Below are 19,936 nucleotides of genomic sequence, written 5' to 3' on the forward strand. Positions count from 1 at the left end.
ATGGAATTTCAGTTGAGCTACTTCAAATCCTAAAAGATGATGCTGTGAAAGTGCTGCACTCAATATGCCAGCAAATTTGGAAAACTCACCAGTGGCCACAGGACTAGAGAAAGTCAGTTTTCATTCCAATCCCAAAGAAAGGCAATGCCAAAGAATGCTCAAACTACACACAATTGCACTCATCTCACATGCTAGTAAAGTAATGCTCAAAATTGTCCAAGCCAGGCTTCAACAATACATGAACCATGAACTTCCAGATGTTCAAGCTGGTTTTAGAAAAGCAGAGGAACCAGAGATCAAATTCCCAACATCCGCTGGATCATGGAAAAAGCAAGAGAGTTCCATAAAAACATCTATTTCTGCTTTATTGACTATGCCAAAGCCTTTGACTGTGTGGGTCACAATAAACTGTGGAAAATTCTGAAAGAGATGGGAATACCAGATCACCTGACTGGCCTCTTAAGAAATCTGTATGCAGGTCAGGAAGCAACAGTTAGAACTGCACATGGAGCAACAGACTGGTTCCAAACAGGAAAAGGAGTATGTCAAGGCTGTATATTGTCACCCTGCTTATATAACTTATATGCAGAGTACATCATGAGAAACGCTGGGCTGGAAGAAGCACAAGCTGGAATCAAGATTGCCGGGAGAAATATCAATAACCTCAGATATGCAGATGACACCACCCTTATGGCAGAAAGTGAAGAACTAAAGAGCCTCTTGATAAAAGTGAAAGAGGAGAGTGAAAATGTTGGCTTAAAGCTCAACATTCAGAAAACTAAGGTCATGGCATCCTGTCCCATCATTTCATGGCAAATAGATAGAGAAACAGTGAAAAAAGTGGCAGATTTTATTTTTGGGGGCTCCAAAATCACTGCAGATGGTGATTGCAGCCATGTAATTAAAAGACACTTACTCCTTGGAAGGAAAGTTATGACCAACCTAGATAGCATATTATAAAGCAGAGACATTACTTTGCCAACAAAGGTCTGTCTAGTCAAGGCTATGGTTTTTCCAGTGGTCATGTATGGATGTGAGAGTTGGACCATAAAGATAGCTGAGCACTGAAGAATTAATGCTTTTTTAGTGTGGTGTCGGAGAAGACTCTTGAGAGTCTCTTGGATTGCAAGGAGATCCAACCAGTCCATCCTAAAGGAAATCAGTCCTGAATGTTCATTGGTAGGACTGATGCTGAAGCGGAAACTCCAATACTTTGGCCACCTGATGTGAAGAGCTGACTCATTTGAAAAGCCCCTGATGCTGGGAAAGATTGAAGGCAAGAGGAGAAGGGGATGGCAGAGGATGAGATGGTTGGATGGCATCACCGACTCAATGGACATGAGTTTGAGTAATCTCCAGGAGTTGGCGATGGACAGGAAGTCCTGGCATGCTGCAGTCCATGGGGTCGCAAAGAGTCAGACACGACTGAGCGATTGAACTGAACTGAAGATGATAAATTGCTGAAGAAATAACCAATCACCAGACTATACTTGGTCCTTTCTTTTCAGAAGATCAGTATATTTGATGTTGGGCCACTTCCATCATAAGACCTCTTTTTTGAGAGGAAAGGGGGCTATACCACGTGGTTTGTGGGATCTTAGTCCCTTGGCCAGGGATTGAACCCAGGCCCCGGTAGTGAAAGTGCCAAGTCCTAACCACTGGACCGCCAAGGAATCCCCTTAAGCCTGCTTTAAAAGTACAAAATCTATCTTTGTATGAGACAGCTTGAAGCCTATACTACATATGGCAAAGTCGTTTGCAAACTATCTCTTTTCAAAGGGCCCAGCCTGGCTCCACTTCTCTGCTCTTTTCTATTTCATGCTCAAGCCAATCCTCTCAAAACCTGTCTCCAGGAATCCAATTTGTAGAAGGTTCAGGAGAGGGAACTTTTGGTAATACAAACATTACCTTTCCAGCCTGGTTTTGTTCAGTGAAGGTCAATGATAAATGACCTCCCTTTGAGGGCATAATTTATGTCCATGTGGCCTTTTCTATTGAGCCCAACGTTGACTGACAGGACATAGCGCTAGCAGGGGAGAGAGGTTGGCTATGTGAGACCTGAAGGCCAAGGAGTATAACTAAGACCAGATGTGGCTGGAGGGGGCTGAGATGTGGGGGAGACGGGGGGAGATGGAGAAGAAACGCCTACACAAGCAAAATAAAGATATATCCACCTTGGGAAATGCACTCAACATTTCCAAGGTTAAGTCCAACTAGTCTTCCTGTGTTGCCTGCAATTACCTTTGTGCTTCCAGCACCCAGTTATTTAGCATAGCAAGATGGAAGGAGAAAGTCTTTCCTGGAATACTTAACAGCAGTTCAAATACCCTTTGTGCTCTCATTTTCCTATTCTACCATCTTATTATTCAAAACATTTCTTAAAATTCCTGTTCTAACTTCCAAAGCTCTGGGTAATCTGGGAATCATTTAAAACTATTTTCTGTTATTCTGAGACCTAAAATTCCTGGTTCAAGTAGTTGGTACTAGAAAGATATAGACAGAAATAGAAAATAAATTCATCTAATTTTAAAAATTGGCCTAACAAAGCTAACACAAATTCTAAAGGCCATACTTATCCCTTAGGCAGGCATGTTGAGGCCATAGGGAATCTGTGATTGTATAGAACCTCGACGTGGACTAAACTGAGACTAGAGATCCCAGTAAGTATAACATGAAAATGGATGGTGTGAGAAACAGCTGCAGCTAAAAGTCTATTATTAAAGCTCTGGATCTCTAACAGAATCACCATGCCCTGTGCTTAATGGAAATGACTTCAAGGGTAGACCATGTATCTACTGAGCCACTACTACCAAATGAACCAGAAATTTGGGTTCTAGTTTTTGTGTGTCAATGACATTTAACCATAAAGGGTCAGCATGTGGCTTGATTATAGAGATTAATAGCTGGATAATTTAATATGTGAACCGTGAACTTCCAGATGTTCAAGCTGGTTTTAGAAAAGGCAGAGGAACCAGAGATTAAATTGCCAACATCTGCTGGATCATTGAAAAAGCAAAGGAGTTCCAGAAAAACATCTATTTCTGCTTTATTGACTATGCCAAAGCCTTTGACTGTGTGAATCACAATAAACTGTGGAAAATTCTGAAAGAGATGGGAATACCAGACCACCTGACCTGCCTCTTGAGAAATCTGTATGCAGGTCAGGAAGCAACAGTTAGAACTGGACATGGAACAACAGACTGGTTCCAAAAAGGAAAAGGAGTACGTCAAGGCTGTATATTGTCACCCTGCTTATTTAACTTATATGCAGAGTACATCATGAGAAACACTGGGCTGGAAGAAGCACAAGCTGGAATTGAGATTGCTGGGAGATATATCAATAACCTCAGATACGCAGATGGCACCACCCTCTATGGCAGAAAGTGAAGAAGAACTAAAAAGCCTCTTGATGAAAGCGAAAGAGAAGAGTCAAAAAATTGGCTTAAAGCTCAACATTCAGAAAACAAAGATCATGGCATCTGGTCCCATCACTTCACGGGAATTAGATGGGGAAACAGTGGAAACAATGTCAGACTTTAATTTTTGGGGCTCCAAAATCACTGCAGATGGTGACTGCACCCATGAAATTAAAAGACACTTACTCCTTGAAAGGAAAGTTATGACCAACCTAGACAGCATATTAAAAAGCAGAGACATTACTTTGCCAACAAAGGTCCATCTAGTCAAGGCTATGGTTTTTCCTGTGGTCATGTATGGATGTGAGAGTTGGACTATAAATAAAGCTGAATGCAGAAGAATTGGTGCTTTTGAACTGTGGTGTTGGAGAAGACTCTTGAGAGTCCCTTGGACTGCAAGGAGATCCAACCAGTCCATCCTAAAGGAAATTAGTCTTGGGTGTTCATTGGAAGGACTGATGTTGAAGCTGAAACTCCAATACTTTGGCCACCTGATGCGAAGAGCTGACTCATTTGAAAAGACCCTGATGCTGGGAAAGTTTGAGGGCAGGAGGAGAAGGGGACGACAGAGGATGAGATGGTTGGATGCCATCACCAACTCGATGGACATGGGTTTGGGTGGACTCCGGGAGTTGGTGATGGACAGGGAGGCCTGGTGTGCTGTGGTTCATGGGGTCGCAAAGAGTCGGACACAACTGAGTGACTAAACTGAACTGAACTGAATTTTGTCAACACACTGCAACCACTCCAGGAATCAAAAGAACAAGCTCACCTAAGAGTGAACTAATATGTATCACCATCTATCCCTTCATCGTGTTTTCCCTGAAGTGAAGTGAAGTGAAAATTGCTCAGTCATGTCCACCTCTTTGTGACCCCATGAACTGTAACCTGCCAGGCTCCTCTGTCCATGGAATTCTCTAGGCCAGAATACTGGAGTGGGTAGACATTCCCTTCTCCATGGGGTCTTCCCAACAGAGGGACCAAACCCAGGTCTGCTGCATTTCAGGTGGATCCTTTACTGTCTGAGCCACCGGGGAAGCCCTGGCTGCCTAGAAATCCATTATAGCCCCTGGGAGTAGCCAGGGCCCTACGAACTACTCCTTATTCCATTATCAATTTCTTATTGAAGTGAGGAATAAATTGGGACCTCATTCTATTAGTGATGGTTAGCTTCCCCATCTGAGCTTCCCTGGTGGTTCAAGTGGTAAAGAAACTGCCTGCAATGCTGGAGGCCTGGGTTCAATCCCTGAGTCAAGAAGATCCCCTGGAGAAGGAAATGGTTATCCACTCCAATATTCTTGGCTGGAGAATTCCATGAACAGAGAAGCCTAGCAGGCTACAGTCCATGGTTCGCAAAGAATCAGACACAACTAAGCGACTAACACCTGGACTTTTTTCACTTCAGCTTCACTGTCTACACAGACCACAAATATCTCAAAGGAAACTGGTCTTCTACATCAGCAAAACATAAGCCCTAAAAAGATCAAAGGCTCCAAAAGCACGTCCAAACAAAATAAAAACAGAGAGAAAGAGATGAGAGCCATATCCAGATTGCTTGTCAATCATTAGAGCCAGTCAGTCAAATGGTACACATGAGAACAGAAGCAACAATAAATCAGGTACAATCAACTGGGCTGTTTTAACTGGTGATTATTTAAACAAAGGGGCAGAAAACTACTTGATTTGGTCCATTTGGGATCCAGTTAAAGCAAGACTGAAACCAAGTGATGGTCCTGACTTCATGATAAAAACGTTCCATAACAAATAGCCTGGACCATACTTCATCATTTCTGCCTGGTGCCACTTTTAGCCAAAGACAGGCATGGAATCTCAGCCAAGCAAGTCCAAGTCATTGCAACGCATGTGCCTTCAGCATGCACAGAGGAAGGTCATATTCTCAAGTAGTAACAATACCTAGTAGTAATCAAAGTGACTGACAGGTGTTAACATGAGGGCTGTCATCACTAGAATTGGGAAATGGGCTGGGCTCCAAAATTTTGAATTTGGCTCCCACTTTCAGTATACTCAGTCCCTATTTTGTAATTAGTAGGTTTTGTCCTCATACCCCTAAATTCTCTTATTTAAAGTCCTTGCTGTAACCATATAACAATGTTTGATTTATGGGTTACCCTATGTATGACAATCTTACCAGTGAGGTAAGAGCAGTTAGTTCCTAATCATTCAGCATATTCTATAAACAGTATTTCGTAGTGCTCTCTCTCTGTCTTGTGTGTGTGTGTGTGTGTGCATGTGTGTGTGTATCTGTGTATTCCATGAACTATGTTTATGGTTAAATAAGATTGAGAAATGTGGTGGTTCGATCGCTAAGTTATGTCCAACTCTTGCCGCTCCATGGACTGTAGACTGCCGGGCTCCTCTGTCCATGGAGTCCTCCAAGCAAGAACACCGGAGTGGGTTGCCATTTCCTTCTTCAGGGGATCTTTCCAACCCACGTCTCCTGCATTGCAGGTGGATTCCTTCCTGAGTGAGCTATGAGGGAAGCTTCAGATTGGGAAATACTGAGTCTAAATTAAATGGATTTCCTTTTTGTAGGACTTCTCAGAACATTTAGAGTGCCAGTGGGCAATGTGAGTCTCTAAGAAAGGTACATAAGGTGCAGCATTTCACAATCTTATTTGACTACAAAACCCTTTCATGAAGAGCTTCTGGGAGTGGGGAAATGGGTTCAGTCCTCAGAATATACTGTGGGAAAAACTTCTTTAAAAGTCTTCCCTCAGTGACTTCTAAGTAAGTAATAGGAGCTTCCCAGGTGGAATATGAACCCCTTTGGAAGCCGGCTATGTCTTCTGATAGACCTAAGTATAGTCTGGTGCTAGTGGTAAAGAACCCACCTGCCAATGCAGGAGACCCAAGAGATGTGGGTTTGATCCCTGGGCTAGGAAGATCCCCTGGAAAAGGAAATGGCAACCCACTCTAGTATTCTTGCCTGGGAAATTCCATGGACAGAGGGGCTTAGTGGGCTACAGTCTATGGGGTTGCAGAGTCAGACACAACTGAAAGACTGTGCACAAACAACCCATTCAATCAACAAACATTTATAGAGCATCCACTGTGTATCAGGAGGCGAGCATTTAAAATAAAGATTAAAATTACTTTAACTTTGCATGATGGAGAGAAGTTTACAGAAATATCATTAGATTGGGACCAGACCTTAAAAGATGACCCCCAGGGGTCAGAGTAGGGAGAGGGAAACAATTTAAAGAGAATGAACAGTAAGTGCAGAGTCACTGATGTCTGCCAAGGCATTGTTCTGCTCCCTTGCACACTCCTCCCTGACGTGTCTGTACACACACCATATCATACTTTGACATTTTGTAAAGTGTTCCCCAAATAAATGGGAACCCATGCTTGAAAGGAGTTGGAAAGCTTGCTATTGGATGAAAATCCACCATCACTGGACTGGAGCTTGCTTACCTAGGAGGTGGAGGTGTCCTTTATTATTATTATTATTATTAGGAATAATCCCAGAATGGCAAGGAATGCATAGCCAGCAGAAGGCACATCCCATAAAATGCTGGAAATTTGTGGTAAGAATGATAGAAAGGTAAAGTTGAGGAAAGAGAGATAACATTTATTAATACATATTTAAATTGTCTGACAATTTACATATTTTATCTCACTTCATGATGAATTGTATGCACACACATTTATATCGTGTGTTTTGATTTCCAGACTGCTTTCATATCCATGATTTCATTTGATCTTCATGAGAATCCTGTGAGCATGGAAAGGGCAGATGTGATTAGCCCCTTTGTGCAGAGAAGCGTGAGCCTCAGAATAGTTACCTGATGAGCCCAAGGTCACACAGTAAGTGGCAGTATCCAGATTAGAAACTATGCCTTCTAAATCCCAGTCTGATATTCCTGGTTTGTATTTGTCCTGTACTTCTTCAAGAGGCTAAAGGTACAGGGAAACGGAATTATGCCTAATGCTAGCAAAATCTTTCTAAAAACTCCAGCTGTTCAACAGTGAAATAGGCTTTTATGAAATTGAAATGGTTGTAGATTATATCCTTGTCATGGAAGGGAGATTAAATATCATGGCTTCTAAGGTCACCCTCAACTCTAAGATCCACTGATCATAAAATTCCTAGGCCGTACTTCTCTGAGGTGAGGTTTCTGATGAGTATTCCTATTCCTGGATAGCTCCTGTTCAATATATACTTGGTCCTCAAAAAACAGATACTCTTTAGACAGATACTTAGGAGTTAGAACTTTTCGCACTGCAGACAAACCCATTGCTTTGGCACAACCAACACAAATCACATACAACCAATACCTCCAGGTTTCTCTCAGATCACAAAATGGTTGGGAACAGATAGAAGGCACACATTTATCCAAATCACCATGTACATGAATTTGCGTTTTCCCAGCAACTTAAAATCTTATAGTGCACAGTATATAATAGAAATGATGGAAGGAGACATAGCTCTGCATTTGAATACTCATAATTCTGATAGAGTGAATCATTTTTTTTTTTTTTTAGAATCTATATAGTTCAAACACAAAAGGTATTTTAAGAGGTGGAAAGTATGGACTGATAATAATCCACACTTGTCTTGTCTGATGATGGACCAGGATCCTCTTTAGAGGCAAAGGAATCAGCCACTGTTCCACTTTCCTTGGAACATTTTTTGCCATATATTTACAGCTCCCCATGCTCAAGAGAATGGTGCATCTGTCAGATGGAGACGCCTGGCTGCATTCTTTCCCAGATATTAATATAGGTGGTACTTTAGTACCATAACCAGTGACATGCAGAACCTGATTTGGAGAGGAACAGATGTCAGCATCTTTCTTGGGCTAATTTTAGGATCCTGAAATAGTCCCTTTCTCACAGAAACCATCAGTGGAGCCAAATTAAGACAGCTATGTCACATGGAAAAGAGAGGAAAAAAATGTAGTCTTGTGTGAGGCAAAGACAACAAACCAGGGACTTCAGTGCTTCCCCCATATATGACTCCTTCCATAGAATACGGTGGCCACTTCAACTTCTTTTCATCAGAATGGATGTTGAGTACCAATTTAAGAATATCAGACAGGGAATGAGTGCACAAATCTCATTTCCAGTCATATACATTGAACAATCAAGGTTGCCTCATGTAATAGCTAAATTCATATTCAAAAGAGTATGCAGTACCTAGGTTTCAACACATCTTTTCTTAGCAGATAAGGAAGCTAATAAGTGACCATTCTACTTGGTAAGTCAGAAGCAGATTGCATTCCAAAGCTTCAGATCCCTGTTCCATTGCATTGTCTGCTGAATGGACATTTCTTCCAAATGAGACATAACAGATCAGGTAGGGATAATGAGAGGTGGAGGAAGGGTCTTCCAACCAAAAATGATGTTTGAGGTTTAAGATGGTCAACTAAGGATTCAGAACAAATGAAGAATAATTTGGGAGAAAAAAAAAAGTGCCTACCTGCTTTCCATCCAGAGTGTAGAGTTTCTTGACAACCCCGGTCTCCAGTTTGATGGCTTCAGTGATATCAGTGAGGACTTGCTCAAAAGAGTGGGCTGTCTTCTTGTTCAGAAGCACACGCACAGCCTTCCGAGGCTTCACCCCACTGCGGATGATGGTCACCAGCTTGGGGCGCACAAAGTCCTTGTTCTCTCTGGCCTGGGCACTGTTGCTGCTGGCCAGGGACTGAGGGGCTTTCATATTGGCAGATGTCTTCACATTGACAGACCAGTTAGGATTGACATTCTTGGTGTACTCCACCTTCTTAAAGAAGTTGTCTGAGGAGCAAACATAGCTTTCCCCTAAGGGAAGAAATACATGGTGATTAATAGCAGGTATATGGACTACTCTAACAAGACTAATAGACGCTGACCTTGGAGTAGGACTTTTGGAGAAATGATGATAATAACAAACTTCATGTGCCATTCCTAATTAGGCTCTCTAATAGTTTGGTCATTCAAATTCAAGGGCAAGTAACCAGCAAAACAGTCTTCATTATAATGGCATACTTAGTGAAAAATCCTATAAAGCTAAGGGTCCCAAGGACAATGACTATATCTAAGTATAATCTACCAAGTGGGGTTCTCAAGCTTGACATTGTTTTACTGGAATTGAAATGTCTATTAACTTCTAGGATATGTGTTAATGTCTAGGGGCATTACTGAAGTGTTTTTTAACATGTCTCTGTTTATTTTTTTAATTAATCTTTTTTTAAAATATAAATTTATTTATTTTAATTGGAGGCTAATTACTTTATTGTATTGGTTTTGCCATACATTGACATGAATCCGCCACGGGTGCACATGTATTCCCCATCCTGAACCGCCCTCCCACCTCCCTCCCCATCCCATCCCTCAGGGTCATCCCAGTGCACCAGCCCCGAGCACCCTGCCTCATGCATCAAACCTGGACTGACGATTCGTTTCACATATGATAGGATAATTGCTTTACGGAATTTTGTTTGCTTCTGCCAAACATCAACATGAATCAGCCATGGGTATACATGTGTCCCCTCCCTCCACAACCTCCCTCCCGTCTTTCTCCCCATCCCATCCCTACAGGTTGTTACAGAGCCCCTGTTTGAGTTCCCTGAGTCATACAGCAAATTCCCACTGGCTATCTATTTTACATATGGTATTGTAAGTTTCCATTAACATGTCTCTATTTCTTAATGTTCCCATTCTATTTCTGGACTCACAGCCCCATGCCTTTGTTATATTATGAATTGGGGAGAACTTTCAAAATTAATTAATTTATTCCAAGTTAAAGTGACCACAGTAACCTTTCATATTGGGTATACAGTGCAAACTGGCCAAGAAGGCAGACTGTACTTTGGACAGAGTACATGGTTAAGCAGCAGAATACTAAAATGTGAAATGTGTGCATGTGTGTGTGTGTGGTGCATGTATGTGTATAACTGTGTCTTCTACTGATCATCCCCACAGGCAGGTAGAAAAACTATCTAAATAATAACCTGGACACACACACACACAAACGTTTCACACTATTTCTTGTGTTTTCAGTCTAGTTCTTGCTTGAGAAATGCTTTCCCGTTTTCACTACCCCCTCCCCATCTTTCCATCCTACCGAATGCTACACACTAGCTCTATGTGTTCCGGGCCATCTTCACCAGTGCTCACCCTTGGCTGCCACAAGTAATGAGGTGGAGATGTGAAAATACATTATACAGCCTGATTATGGATCGGAGGGATCTAGCGCACTTTTCCCATTTACCATGGGCTAGAGGAAATGACTGGGCTTCCCCAGTGGCTAAGTGGTAAAAATCGCCTGCAATGCAGGAGATGTGGGTTCGATCAATGAGTCAGGAAGATCTCCTGGAGAAAGATATGACAACCTACTCCAGTAGTCTTGCCTGGAGAATCCCATGGACAGAGGAACCTGGCAGGCTATGGTCCATGGGGTTGCAAAGACTCAGACACGACTGAAGCGACTGAGCATGCATGCACAGGGGAAATGACTAATTCAGCGGAAGAAAGGCAAAGGCCAGAGGCAAGAGGAAGGGATTAGACACCTGGACCTAGAAGCTGGAGAAATGAAGAAAAGAGGAAGGCTCAGCTTGGAGAGGGAGAGACTATTGGAAAAGGTTGAATTTGTCAGGTAAAACACATTAGTCTCAAGGTATACGGAAGTTCATCCAGAGGTCGAGCTGCAGAAAATCAGTGTGATTTAATCAGGTTTAACTCATCAGTAAAAATGTTTAATAAATAAATAAATCAACCCAAGCTGGTGCAAAGAAAGCATTAAACACAATTATAATCTGATGGCTCTTCTTCCTTTGGTCTCAGCAGGAGAACCGAGCAGACATTCAGCTAGGCTGGTAATTCACTCCTTGTGCAAATATTGATTGTTGTGCTGTAGCACCAAAGACTTTAAGTCATATTAATTAATAAATTTCTCAGTTAGTGCTGAGAGAAGATTCAGTCAGATTCTCTAGGGCACCTTTGAGGACATTTAGATGTGAGTGTGGAAGGGGAAGGTAAACTTCTAACCCTGTTCTGAGTCCCAGGAGTTGCTAGTGTTCTGTCTTGACAAAGAGACCAAGACCTGGGTTTGTAGGTGAGCACAGGCCCCCTCCTACACTCCGTGCCTGCATGCACAGCTAGGACGGGGGAAGTCAAAGACCTCAGCCAAAAGAAACCCTAATTTCTCTGGCTCCCACTGGCCAATTCAATCCAACCGAAGTGATTAGAGGGTTTGGTCTTTAGTTTTTGACTTAAAGGATGAAGGGACCCTTTCAATTCCTCCATATATATTTACAGCCATTATTCCCCACATGCTAGAAATGGCCTCTTGCCTTACCACTCTCCCAGATGCACGGCACCTTCCACGAGGTCACTGCCTTTGAGTCAGATGTTTTCCATAATTTGTCATGTACTTTAAAACTCTGTCAGACAACTGGTGGTGTGCAAATGTATGAGGCTATATATTTATGATTTCACTCATCTACAGTCTCCTCTGGAGAGTCAGCTGTGTAGCCCTATTAGGACTCTAGACTTTTTTTGCTTCCATCTCTTAAACCTCTTAAGCCTCTGAACTATGAGTATGATTAACCACCCCAGATGAAAATGAACACGATGGCAGACAGCTATAGTATCATATGGCACCCAAGAACTTTTCCGAGGGCCCAGCTCTCAGCCAAATCTATGTTGAACACTTTCCAACAGTACATTTTAGTCTCTCTACTCTCTTTCCTTTTGGCCCCAATATGAAGTAATGGAAAAAGAGCAGCTGATGTGATGTCAGTCAGAATGGGGTTCCCCAATATTTTCTTGTTGTGCACCCTTGGGCAAATTACCTAACTCCCCTTCACTTCAGTTATTTGTCCGCAAAGTAGGGATGATGATAACAGTATCTACTTCTGAAGGCTGAGCCCACAGCCTGGTACCTAGTAAGCACTTGATAAACGCCGGCCATCACTATTATTAAGGCCCTAATCTGAAGGAATAAAGAGAGAACTAGAAGAGCGAAGAGGGAAAGGAGGAAGAAAGAGTTTAGAGAAAGGAAATGAAAAGAGGAGGAGTAGAAGCTGAAGGAAAGAAAAGAGGCAGCAGCAAGGGCAGCCATCTTGGAACTGCACCATAATCCATATAGAATACGAGCACTGCATGGGACTCATGCTTCAAAGATGATATTTCCTGAGGCTTGAGAGAAGGCCTTCCATTGCTTCCATGCCAAATGTGGTAACTTTATGGCTAACACCAAGCAAATCCACTTGCTGCCACCGCTGGCGCACACTGAGGGCAGAATATTTTTAAAGGTTATCTTTTTCTAGAGCAGTTTTAGGTTCACAGTAAAATTCAGGGGAAGGTATAGATTTTCCATAGGACCCCTGACCCCATAATGCATACCCGCACCCATTATCTGCATCCCCCAAAAGAGGGCAGGACGTTTGTGATGGTGGAGGGGAAGTCAGGCAGACCTAGATTCAAATCCTACCCAACCCAACAAGTTGGGTTGACCTCGGGCAAATCATTTAATATCTGAGTCGCAGCTTTTCTGTCTATAATGGAAGGTATTGTGCTAGGTGACATTTCGGTTCCTTCCATCCCTAAAGGTCTATAAGAAGGAATTTTCTTCTCTTCTCCATCCCAAACAGGCTTTGGGAGACAGTTGTTATGGTAATGGCCTGTTAAAGAAATAGGTGCCCACCACTAAGGACTCTCCTCTTCCAGAAAGATAACAAATGAGCTGCTTCTCTTGATCAAAGTTTCCTTGTTCTGATTTTGTGAGCATCTGCAATGTGTGCTGCCAGAGCTCGATGCTTCTTGCAGGTCCAGCTGCCAGGCACTTGGAGCCGGGGTGGGGGGCGGTGGGAGGCAGGGGGGTGGGGATGTTGCACCTTTACACAGCTGAGTCCTACTCCTGTCACAGCTTCCAGGAGCCATTTCCCACCCGCTGGAAGTCGAAAAGGAAAGCTGGCTTCAGAGCCAAGCAAGGTGACAATTTGCTGGAATCGACAATCTGCTTCAGGGCGAGGGGGTAAGGAAATGAAGTCATGGAAGCAAAGCTGAAAGGGCAGGAAGGGAACAAGCTGTGGCCTCAAGATGATCTAATGTCTACCTCTCTTCACTTTCAGGAGGACTCCATTTCCAAAAACATTAAATATGTTTATAGTTTCTCAGTGCAAAAAGCACATCTGTCTGGACTTTCTCCTCTTTTTCCGGGCTTCCTCCCTCTAGAAGGAAAATATTAAATGGCACTTTATCGTATTATCAGATCTATTAGTGATAGATCACTCTCCCAGGTATCTTAAAATCCTCCTCTTCGGCAATGTGCTTGCTTTAGTAGTTAGAAGATAAACTAGTGAGAAAGTGGTTTCATTTCATTGGAACAAATGAGCTATGGCAAAGAAAGTGGATCATAGCCAGTGTCACCATACAGATCTTTCAACAAGGCTGTACCAATTTAAATATTTTGTCCCAAGATCTGCATAATAATGCTCAAGATGATACCATGAAGATTGATCTGGTACTTACATACAAGAAAGTAGGGAAGGAATTAGACAGTACATAAGGGAAGAACAATTCTCTAACGAAAGACTAAACAACAAAAATGCCACTCTTGGATTTCATTCGTTGATCCACTGGTAATGCAGCTCATACATACATCACCACATTCTGTATGGCTTCACGAAACCTTTCATGTAACCAAGGAACTGTGGGAAAACTGACATCAATAACCTGACTTTGGTCCAAAACAGTCCCCTTACTACTTTCAGTATCTAGCGGCAGACAGTAAGACTAGAGAGGCATTAGACAAAGGAGTGCCACAAGGCCATAGTGATTATTAACCAATTGGTTTCCATTTTATTTTATTTAGGCTAAAAATTTCATAATGTGGCCATTTGGAAACATAGTATGTTCTATGCTTCATTATTTCTCTAAGATAAACAAGTCAAAAAACAAAAAGATTTCTGTATTCCCAGGAATACCCACTACTGTAGGTAGCTAAAGGAGACCATCAAGATTATTTACTCTAGTACTTTCCCAAGTTTAACTGCTTGTAAGGTTCACTTGGGGAAATCTGTAAAAACACATGCTGGGGATTCTGAGTCAATTCCTGGGTGTGGCCCAGGAACTGATATTTTTCTAAAGCCCTAAAAGATTCTGAAAAGCAGGCAGGTTTGGGAGCCACTAGCTATTCCAACCTCTCACTAGCATTATTATTATTATATCATGAACGATAATAGTCCCTTGGAGCTGCAGCTTTACCTTGTCAATGTGTTTCCATATCTATTATCTAATTTTATCCTCACAATCACTCTAATAGATACAGAAGGCAGGTGTTACTAGTCTCATTTTACAGATAAGAATATTACAATAGATATACAAAATGTGCTCTATACTTATGATACAATATTATTCCTTTAAAAAAAGGAATGGAGACTTCCCTAACAGTCTAGTGGTTAAGATTCTGTGCTTTCAAGGCAGAGGGCTTGGGTTCAATCCCTGGTCAAGGAATTAGATCCCACATGTCACCCAGTGCATTCAAAAAAGTAAAAACTTTTTTAAAAGAAGTAAAGTATTGATACATGGTATAAGTTAGTTAAGTGTTATTCGCTCAGTCCTGTCTAACTCTTTGCAATTCCATGGACTACAGCCCACCAGCCTTCTCTGTCCATATAAACTTTGAAAACATTTTCTAAGTGAAAACAAGCCAGTCACAAAAACCACATAGAATATGATTTCAATTTCTATAAAATATCCAGTCTCAGCAGATCTGTAGAGACATAGGCAGATAAGTAGTCATCTAAGGCTGAAGAGAATACAGCAAGTGGGCAGTGACTGCTAATTGGTACAGTGTTTCTTTTGGAGATGATGAAAATGGGATAAAATTAGATTATGATGATGGTTTCACCACTTGGTAAATTTTCTAAAAATCATTTAATTCAGTTGGTGAATTTTACAGTGTGCAAACTAAACCCTAATAAATTTGGGTTTTTTTAAGTTGTTTTAAAAAGAGAGAACATTAGTCACAGTGATGATAAGGAGAAATCTATAGTCATGTAGCTTAACCAGCTATAAACTAGGATGACTCAAATATTGGGTTGGCCAAGAAGATCATTCGAGTTTTTCAGTACCACCTTAAGAAAAACTAAAACTTTTATGCCAACTCAATAGTAACATCTACCATTACTGGAATTTTCAGGTGGCGCTAGTGGTAAAGAACCCGCCTCTGCCAAGGCAGGAGAGCCGGTTTCGATCCCTGAGTCAGGAAGATCCACTAGAGAAGGAAATGACAAACCACCCTAGTATTCTTGCCTGGAGAATCCCATGGATAGAGTAGCCTGGCAGGCTTACAGTCCATGGGGTCACAAAGAGTCGGACATGACTGAGTGACTAAACTACAACCCTTTATTGAGTACTGCTAATGTGCCAGGCAGAATACTAAACAATTTATAGTCATTGTCTCATTTAACCCTCAAAGCAGTTATGCCCACTTTACAGATGAACAACTGAGGCTTGGGAGGCCTAAATGGTTTCCCCAAGTTCACACAAGCTAGCAGGTGGCAGAGCTTGGATTTGAACCAAATCTGATTCTAAAAATTTATTTTCCTGTTATAACCTTCTGCCTCTAAGACAAGAACCCAATGAATCTGACTCTTCCCCCAGGGATCTTTCCAAACTTTTCAATTTGAAGTCTCTTGTAAAGCAACGTGTAAATTATTTGTTTTAATCATTCATTTAACCTCTTCCAAAGGTGAACGAAGTAAAAGACTTTTATCCTCCATTCCTACATGAGTAGTTGCAAAAGGACAAAAAAAAAAAAAAGGGAGCAAAAACACCTGCCCCCCCTTTTTTGGTTGTACCATGCAGCATGTGGGATCTGTTTCCCCACCAGGGATTGAACCCCTGGTCCCTGCAATGGAAGCACAAAGTACCAACCACTGGACCACCGGGGAAATCCCAAAGACCCCTTTTCTTTATCCTCTTCATATCTGTGTATATTCCCATTTGGTGCAATGGTGATGGAAAATTGGTCACAGTTCTCAGTGCTATCCCAGGAATACCCTAGAGTTTCCTTGACTGAATCGCAGTACTTAGGACTGAGAGGGCATTGAGGACACAGCAGACTGTGACTGTAAGTGACATGTGAATAAATGCAAATGAGCCTTAGTCACACTCTGCATAAATTCACGCTCTGCACACTCACCAGAAATTCACCAGGAAGTACTACTACTGCACCTAAGAATGGTAAATGAGAGGAGTCCAATCTAGCAGAACTCAAAAGGATCAAGAGAAAAGAAAGCTGCAGTCTTCAAAATTGTATTTATTACATATATTCAGCTAAGATTATCACAACACACACCACAATACACATATACATATGCACGTGCGCACACACACACACACACACACACACACACACACACACACACAAATCCAGGAAGGAAAATCAATACCAAGGGCCACTCTTTGAGCAAGACATGTTAAAAATGTATTTGGGGAAGAGAGGAATCTGTGCCTGAGATCTCTCACATTAGACACAAAAACACTGTAATCCTTGCTCCAAATACAATGGCACTTGATTCAGAATCCTGCCTGAGCATCTACGGTGGTCTTTAAAAGACAGCAGCTAGTAGAAATGTGGACATACTGGTGATTCAGGTGCTTTGTTTATGAAAATTATTACACAGAAAACACTCCCCCCCACCCCAGTTTGACTGAGATGTGGATTTTACAGTGACAAAGGACGCAAGCCCTATCGATTACTCTGTTGGACAGCTCCCTGGATCCAGCTTCTAGTCCTTCAAGTTTGCCCGGACTCTCCTTTCTTTTACGATATTTGCTAGGATGGCCAATCCTTCAATGTTCAGAAGCCTAGGATTAACCTCTTCCTGGCCCTCCAGCACCTGATCAAATAATCAAGCCCCATCAGCATTGTTTCTCAAGGTCCACTTGGAGAAAAACCTCAGACTTGAACCCTGCCTGAGACCCAGATCTGGTAGCCATATGGGCACCGGCTCTTATAAGTAACTGGCCCCAAATCACTTGACTTGACTTGAAAAACAGCAGCTCCTTGTGAGAATGTGCTCTTGTACAAGGGAAGCCCTCATGCTCCTTTGTTTAGGAATACAAGAAACCTAGAAGCAGTGAATCAGAGGCGGGGCACTGCCTATCAAGTCCTTTAATGTGCTGTTTCTCCTTCCTTGCCAGCTGTTTCAAAATTTGGTTTCCCTAGAGATCTGCCTGTTCTAAACTCATCTGCTCAGGGGAATGGAAAGAATGAGGAGGGAGGGTTGGAGAATGGGAAGAAGTTTGGTGGTGGTGGGGGGACATTTTCATTATCACAAGGACTCTTGAAGGACTCCTAAAGCTGTCCTTTAAAGTATTGTCAGGTGAAACCAATCACACATATTACACCCATGAAAAAGTGGGGTGGGGAGGCATCCTCAATATACTTGATTTGATAAAGTGAAATATTAAGAACGTGTCCCCAGATCTATTTATCTATATGATCATGAAAAAGACTTCATGGCTGAGCAAGTTTGGGCAAGAGCTGGAGTTTTCCTTGTTTTTGAGTTGAGTGCACAGGTTGTCAGGATTTTCAGCAATCTTGTCATAAAATTCAATTGCAGAACCAAAATCTAGAAATCTGTTTAAATACAGATTTAGGTATAGCGGGTCAGTTCCTATTCTAATAGGAATAGTGTTTATTAAAATACCAGACATACCTACAGCTTTATTTGGCATTTCTCTTAATGACCTCAGCCTGAGGGACACACCCTGAAGTGGGCTTTTTAGAAGCAACAGCTGAGCAGTGACCACTTACCTAAAAGTATAATCCTTTGTGAATACGTTGGGGGAAGTCCAGCTATTAGGGTGCACGTTTCCATGAGTTGCCATTCACAAAGAGTCTCTCCGCAGTTTAAAGGATATAAGTATGCAATGTTTTCTTTCTCTTAACCCAACCAAACCTCCTTCCTCATTTTATACCCCTAAGGATTTTATGGTCTGCCTCAATAGTGCTCTTTAGAGTTGACGATGAACAAATTCTAGAGTAAACGGTACAATTCAGATTTTTCTTTGTATACCCTGGGAGATCAACACAATGCATCCTCACAGTCAGCCACACTTCAACCCCAGCCGAGACTGAAGCCCACGGAGGGTAATGGCTAATGATTCTGACTATGCCTACAGAATCAGAAGTCTCAGCAGCACCCTCATGTTTTAACAAACATAGTTCCCAATTTCTTTTAATCAAAGCCAAGAAATGTAACCATAAGTAACAATAACCCCTCCCACTAAGGGCCACCACCCACTCCTCGAATTACCTTCCTCCAGTTCATCCATGCTTCCAATTTTCCGGGATCCATCAATGGTGTAAATGTAGCGCACTCCCTGAGGCAGGTTGATGTTGTCAGACAGAGATCGTGTCAGGTCAGCCAGCAAGGCATCGAAGCTGCGAAAACGGTCAGAGGACACAGCGTACACAATCCCCTTGAAGTAGCGGTCCCCATTGCGGTAGAAACGTACCTTCTTGGCTTTCTTCTCGTTGCTTAGTGCCTGCAAGGTTCGGGTTCGGTAGAAGCTACAGTGGGCGCTGTGAGTGGGGCTAGGTAGCCCGTTCATCCGCGAGCCTCTCATGTTCCTGGATGTCTTATCTCTTTCGTCAAAATGTCCAAAATCAAGTTCCATATTTTGGTGGAACCTCAGAGACCTGAGTGTTGGAGAAAAGCGGGGAGGCGGAGGGGGATGAAAGGAAGCAAAGAAAAGGGGCGAGGAGGGGGAAAAAAGAAAGGAATTCAAATATTAGCGAGATCCAGATCTGCAATCTGCTGCTTGTGAAAAGAACTGGTTGGAAAAAGCCCGTGACCCATCTGCTGCTTGCCCCTGACCTGCAAGAATATTGATCTTAATAGAGAAGAGGGAGGGGCTGGAGGGGTGCTGGTGGTTGTGGGGGTGGGGGTGAGAGATGCAGAGGGAGGCACTTTGGGCACTGTTCCAAAGAGAGGAGAGGGAGGGATTTTGAAATCGCTTAAAATAATGGGACTTACTGACAGTGGCTCCTATCAAATTGTAACTTCAGGGTAAATACATTAAAACTGGCATCTGTTTCCTCACACATGCCCACATGACTAACGGTTGTAAATGAATCCATAGCCTGACAAAATTCCCCTTGAAGGGAACAGAAGGACCTAGCCAAGGTTAGCATCTCTAGCTCAGGAAGTGATCTTTGCATTTCAGTGAAATAATTGTAAGGGTAGTGTTTTAATTTTATTCCAAGCCCCCTTTCCTACTTTAATGTGTGCATCCCCTCCCCCCTAGAATAAAGTAGGATTCTCCTTTAAAGCCACAGCCTCTAGGGAACAGCCAGTCTTTGTGCTATTCATCAACCCCCTTCCCCACCAAGCTGGTGCAGCTATCCGACATTCATAAGAAATAAGCTGGGGAAAAAAAAAAAAAAAAGGATTACAAAAATCAGTTATTTAACAAGTTATTTGTTCTGCTTTAGCCCTGGTACCATTTGGCCACAAAATCCTTCCTTCCACCCTCTAGCCCCCCGCTTTCTCTAG

At 42.3% G+C, this 19,936-nt stretch overlaps 1 protein-coding gene across 1 annotated transcript in view; it reads right to left on the minus strand.

Annotated features, from left to right (window-relative positions):
• Window positions 1-19,629, minus strand: part of DCX (doublecortin) — a 115,288-nt gene extending 95,659 nt beyond the window's left edge. The window contains exons 1-3 of the mRNA XM_068963091.1: window positions 19,418-19,629; window positions 18,695-19,080; window positions 8,860-9,200 (exon numbers count right to left, since the gene is read on the minus strand). Of these exons, the coding sequence (XP_068819192.1) occupies window positions 8,860-9,200; window positions 18,695-19,080; window positions 19,418-19,602 (912 nt within the window). The 5' untranslated portion in view covers window positions 19,603-19,629. The remainder of the gene's footprint in view (window positions 1-8,859; window positions 9,201-18,694; window positions 19,081-19,417) is intronic.
• Window positions 19,630-19,936: the final 307 nt, after the last annotated feature.

Source organism: Capricornis sumatraensis, chromosome X (assembly GCF_032405125.1).
Source record: "Capricornis sumatraensis isolate serow.1 chromosome X, serow.2, whole genome shotgun sequence".
In the NCBI taxonomy this organism is placed as follows: domain Eukaryota; kingdom Metazoa; phylum Chordata; class Mammalia; order Artiodactyla; family Bovidae; genus Capricornis; species Capricornis sumatraensis.